Source organism: Humulus lupulus, chromosome 5, assembly GCF_963169125.1.
Source record: "Humulus lupulus chromosome 5, drHumLupu1.1, whole genome shotgun sequence".
Lineage (NCBI taxonomy): Eukaryota > Viridiplantae > Streptophyta > Magnoliopsida > Rosales > Cannabaceae > Humulus > Humulus lupulus.
In genome coordinates this window covers 5,866,785-5,873,103 of record NC_084797.1, presented here as the reverse complement: position 1 = coordinate 5,873,103, position 6,319 = coordinate 5,866,785, and the positions used below count along the sequence as shown (strand labels likewise).

At 33.8% G+C, this 6,319-nt stretch overlaps 1 protein-coding gene across 1 annotated transcript; it reads left to right on the top strand.

The window, feature by feature from the left end:
* Window positions 1-2,050: 2,050 nt before the first annotated feature.
* Window positions 2,051-4,575, top strand: LOC133778318 (amino-acid permease BAT1 homolog). Its single transcript, XM_062218207.1, has 5 exons — window positions 2,051-2,202; window positions 2,947-3,173; window positions 3,258-3,439; window positions 3,592-3,842; window positions 4,515-4,575. Exons 1-5 carry the CDS (start codon window positions 2,066-2,068, stop codon window positions 4,573-4,575), a joined length of 858 nt encoding a protein of 285 aa, XP_062074191.1. The 5' UTR covers window positions 2,051-2,065.
* Window positions 4,576-6,319: the final 1,744 nt, after the last annotated feature.

Here is a 6,319-nt window from a genome sequence, read left to right as displayed (position 1 = left end):
TGACTATATTTGTACTTTAGGTCTTGTTTATATAGATTATCACCATTTTTACAGATTCGCACATATAACCACTTCTTTGCTCTTTTATTCTTTCAATTGAGGTACACGTCTTCTCTTCTCCACTCTGTTTAAGTGTGTAGTGGTATATTTGTAGAAGCTCTCTTGCCATTTGTGAGTTAAACGACATCTTGGAATGTTAACTTTGCTTGATTTTTTAACTATGTCAATATATACATAAAGGGTCTCCAATACAGCAACTACTTTAACACACTTTTGAATGATTATGTTGGCCTATACTTATTTAGCACACTTATCATCATTTATGTGAACTTATCACAATTATTTATATAGAGATATAATTAGTTTGTCATTCATGCATGCCAAAATTGCTTGTCGTGGATTAGAGGATAAACCAGGCCATTATATGCTTCTTTATATAACAAAAGCAACATTTGTTTTCTTTAGATAATAAATAATTAAGTATTTCTCTATTTACTTTTTGTTGGTGTTTAGATATCCTATCCTGTTTAGATATCAATTTGGATTGAAAAAGATAATGAATTTTTTTATCTCAAGTTGCTGATTTTGCATTGTATTGTTATTATGTTTCTATGTATTTTAATCATGCATATACGAATATTGTTTAGCAAGGTACACTTCCAACTATTTATTTTCATATCATTGACTTCATTGTCTTTGAAATCCTCATAACTAATATAAAATTAAGAGGAATTTAGATGATACTTGGCAGTATACAATCTAAAAAAAAAATTAACTGATACACTTCTTTGTAATACATTTGTTTTAGCTTGGTTGTCATTACTTTTATGATTCTGCATTTTTTTCTTTGTCGTTGCTTGTTTGATGATTCTGCATTGCTTGTAATGTCTACATTTTCTAAGTATAGAAACACACCCTAATTATAAAGAAGATTTACATAATCTCTCATAAGAAATCTTGACTAAACACTTATTAATTCATTTTTAGAGTGTGGTATATATGGTTTTGTTTATGGTAGTTTACAATCACCATGCTTGAATTTTATGTGTTTATATGCATTATTCTAGTGAAGTCTCTATCCGCCCATCACCATATTCAAGAGATTGTTCTTCTTAGTGAAATGCCTTGATTAGTTATTGCCTAGCCAATATTAACTGAAGTTGCACAGAGTGAACTCATCTATATGCCAATTTCAACATATATCGTGCATATTACATCCTTTGTTGTTTTCTCTAACCTTTTTTGCACATCAAATTAATAAGTCAGTCAAGTTCTTCCGAACCAAAGCGTCATTTACATGCATTATTTAAAAGGGTAGAATAAGAACTTATTTTGTGAGGTGACTCTAACTTGCATTCTAATATCCTTGAAATTCTCATTTGGTTAACTAAGTCTTGCATATTTCCGTCAAAGAGACTGGACCACCCTTTCTTTGTTGTACTGAACACTTTAAACAAAAAAACCAACCATTCTTTTTTGTTTTCCTTTTTGTTTTTCTTTTAAAAATTCAAAAATTAAACATGATGAAAGAATAGCTTTGGAATTTCTTCAAAAATTTATAAGCATCTCGTGTATAGTTTCTTTCTAGAGTAGGCCCCAAGACGAGAAAGGTTCATGTTACAATCAGGCTCACTTGGAAGAGCTCTTCCATTCTGTCAAAAAATCTAGCCCGTTCATAAACATTAATTAGGATGTTATATCTATTGATGTCTACTTTATGTTGTCCCTTTTCCATACAAGTAAGAACATTATTCTGATTCAATTCAAGTTTGTGATATGCATGACTTAATTGTCTTGTTAAATTTGTTCTGATCATTTTTTTTTATTATGAATGTGCCCTCTGTTTTATTTGTAAATGCATACAAATGCATTACTAATGTGCTCAATTTGTACCTAGGTTTGCCAAGGTTTCATTGTGAGCCCACTCAAATATTGTCTTTCCTTTGCATTTTCATTCTCTATCATATCAGTGCTTTCTGTTGTGACCACTCTATTCAACAATGGATTAAAGTTTGGTGGCCCAGTGTCTCTTATTTATGGTTGGTTTATAGCTTGTTCTTTCTCCATGTTGGTTGCTTTGTCCATGGCTGAGATTTGTTCTTCTTGCCTTACTTCTGGGGGTCTCTACTATTGGAGTACCAAGCTTGCTGGCCCAAAATGGTCACCATTTGCTTCATGGATAATTGGCTGGTATGTAATAATATTCTTTTTCTAACTGTTAACTTGGGAAAATGTCTTTCTTCATTTTTTTCTAGTTGATTGTTTATACTCTGGCTTGGAGCTTTTAGAGTTTCATTTGGGGTCTGAGACTGTAATGCCTGTACAGTACAAAGTCACCATTAGTAAGTATAGCACATACTTTAATCTTAGCACTAGACCTTATATATATATAATTTAGTTAAATCAGTTAGTTTAGTTAAGTTATTGAGAGTAATTTTGAGCTTAATATTGGACCTTATATGCCTAAATTAGTTGAAACAGATAGTTTATTTAAGTATAGGACTGTATCTTACTTTTCTTGATTCTTCTTTGCGACATGTATATATTGGTGCCATTTGTATTTTGTATTCTGTATTCATTCAATTCAATACAATTTCATTTTCTTTCATAAAATGGTATCAGAGAATTAAACTATTATAGCTTCATTTATTTCCTATACTTTAAAAAGACAAGGTTCAAACTTGTATCTTAGGCATGTCTTTGACTAAATGAGATGTTCTTCATTGGAGATCATCACTTATAGATTTGCAAACTTGATTAGAACAAATTTTAAGGAGCTAGGGTCTGGTCTATCTTATATAGGGTCAAAGAGACTGATTTTTAACACAAAATAACTGTGCCAAATCCATCTTTTTGAAATAACATCCTCTGATTTCTAAGTACTGTAGTTTCAAAGTCTTCAACATTTTGTAATCATTAAGTAATAACACAACATGTATTTACATATTTTCAGTGGGCAATCACATTAAGTGTAGATTTTTCACTTGCACAGCTTATTCAAGTGATCATTCTCCTTAGCACTAGTAGAAAAACTGGTGGTGGATATGAGGCCTCAAAGTACTCAGTCATTGCTTTCCATGGAGGAATTTTGCTTCTTCATGCTATCACAAATAGTCTTCCCATATCTTGGTTATCTTTCTTTGGACAGTTGGCTGCTGCATGGAATATTGTTGGTTGATCAAGAGTTTCCCTCTCCTGCCTATACCATACATTTTCCAATTTCTCACTGAAAATTACTGAAATTTTCACTTACTCAGGAGTGTTTGTTCTTATTATCCTCATTCCTTCTGTTGCCACTGAGAGAGCTAGTGTCAAATATGTCTTCACTCACTTCAACACTGATAATGAGCAAGGAATCAGCGACTCAGTTTACATTTTCATTCTGGGGCTTTTGATGGGTCAGTATTCACTAACTAGTTATGATGCATCTGCTCACATGGTATGAAAAGTTGATACTTGTCTCATATATAATAACAACTTCTTACCAAGATGCATATGACATTTTTGCCTAATTGACTTGTGTAGTGACCCCAATTTTTGTTCTATGTAACAGAAGGGTCAGACTAATTCTTCTTGTTTTTCTTATTATAGACAGAAGAAACCAAAAATGCTGATAAGAATGGACCAAGAGGAATACTTAGTGCTGTTGGGATTTCTATCATTGTTGGATTGTGTTACATACTTGGCATCACTTTTGCGGTAACCAATATCACATCCCTTTTGGATGAAAATAATGATTCTGGTGGTTATGCCATTGCTGAAATATTTTACCAAGCATTTAAGAGTAGATATGGTAGTGGTGCTGGGGGTATTGTTTGCTTGGGAGTGGTTATTATAATTCTGTTTGTGGCCTTTTATTATTATATGACCATTGATTTTAAATATGGGGACTTGATAATATAATTGTTATTCTAAATTTAATATGGAATGCTATTATACATACGCATACATAAATATTACATATACTTTGATGTAGATCATATGACTAATTCTGGTTGTGTGCATATAATAAGTATGTACTGAAATTTTGATTTAATGCTTTTGTGAAATCAAGTCTGACTTGAGAGAAAATAAATGGAAATGTATAACTTATCTAAATATTAAAATAATACGAAAAATGTGTTATAATATCTATTACAATAGAACTTTTTATAAGTAAATAATTTTGTTATGCAAACTTCATTATATAACACAAAAAATGTGTTATACTAAAGTGTAGTATAACACAAAAAAATATGTTATACTAAAGTGTAGTATAACACAAATTTATAAGTATTGAAATGTGTTATATAATCGACTATAAATAATATAATTAAACACTTATCTATTTATTAAAATAACATAGAAAGTGTGTTATCGTTGACAATATAATAACATATCTGTATAGCAATGATAAAGTGTTATGTAAAGTACCTGGACCTACGATAACATAATCGGTCTTAACACGTCAAAAAGTGTTATGGTATGTTTTGATAACACATTTTTGGTCTTATTAAAAGCATTTTTTCTTGTAGTGAAAGTCTAGTGGATGAGAAGAAAGTAGTAGAAGGCCCTCTTGAGTTGAGTCTGATATAGAGGAGGAAGTTACTGAACAAGATGGGAAGGAAGCCATGGAGTATGCGAAGTGGTTGAACTCTTATGGGCCTTTGAAGATGAAATACTTTGAAGAGCTCGGTTCTATGCCTACAAGACCATTGCCCTCAGTTGAGAAGCCGCCAGAGTTAGAATTGAAGGTATTGCCTGATCACTTGCGATATGAATTTCTCGGTAAGAACAAGACACTTCCTGTGATTGTATTTGCTTTGCTCTCGGATGTTGAAATAGAGAAGTTACTAAGGGTGTTGCGCAAGCATATGAGAGCCATTGGGTGGACTTTGGCTAACATCAAGGGGATCAGCCCCTCAATAGTGATGCAAAGAATTTTGATGGAAGATGGAATTAAGCCAACTATTGATGCTCAAAGAAGGCTTAACCCACCAATGAAAGAAGTAGTGAGAAAAGAAGTGGTCAAGTGGTTAGATGCAGGAGTCGCTTATCCAATTTCTGACAGCAAATGGGTGAGTCCAGTTCAAGTGGTTCCCAAGAAAGGAGGGATGACAGTGGTAAAGAACGAGAATAATGAATTGATTCCTATTTGGACTGTCATGGGTTGGAGGATATGTATTGACTACCGAAAACTCAACAAGGTAACTAGGAAAGACCACTTCCCATTACCCTTTATTGATCAGATGTTGGATAGACTGGCTGGCCATGAATATTATTGTTTCTTGGATGGGTACTCTGGATACCATCAAATATCCATTGCACCTGAGGACTAGGAGAAAACGACGTTTACATGTCCATATGGTACATTTGCGTTCAGAAGAATGCCATTTGGACTTTGTAATGCGCCAACAACATTCCAAAGGTGCATGATGGCTATCTTTTCTGACTTGGTTGAGAAGTGCATCGAGATTTTTATGGATGACTTCTCAATTTTTGGGTCTTCCTTTGACCATTGTCTAAGAAACTTGGAACTGATTCTAACAAGATGCGAGGAGTCAAATTTGGTGTTTAATTCAGAGAAGTGTCATTTCATGGTGAAGGAAGGCATAGTGTTGGGACACAAAATCTCTAATGAAGGGATTGAGGTCGACAGAGCCAAGATCTCCACAATAGAAAATTTTCCACCACCGGTTTCGGTAAAAGGGGTTCGTAGCTTTCTGGGTCACGCTGGTTTCTACAGACGATTTATAAAAGACTTTTTGAAGATTTCGAAACCCTTATCTAGTTTGTTGATGAATGGAGTTCCATTTGAGTTTGGAGAGGAGTGCTTGAAGGCTTTTCAGACACTTAAGGAGAAACTCATTTCAGCGCCCATAGTCATTGCACCAAATTGGGAGTTTCCCTTTGAATTGATGTGTGATGCAAGCGACTATGCAATGGGAGCAGTCCTGGGACAACGAGTTGACAAGGTATTTCACACCATCTACTATGCTAGTAGAACCTTGAATGACACTTAGATGAATTATGCCACCACCGAGAAGTTGATGTTGGCAATAGTATTTTCTTGTGATAAGTTCAGGCCATACCTAATTGGGAATAAGGTAATTGTGTACACTGATCATTTTACAATTAAATACCTTGTGACCAAGAAGGATGCCAAACCAAGGCTGATTCGATGGGTTCTTCTACTACAAGAGTTTGAGTTGGAAATCAGAGACAAGAAGGGAACAAAGAATTTGGTGGCAGACCATTTATCTAGATTGGAATTAGAAGAGAGCCAGAATATGAAGGAAGTCCAGATAAATGATGAATTTCTAGATGAGCAGTTGTTTTC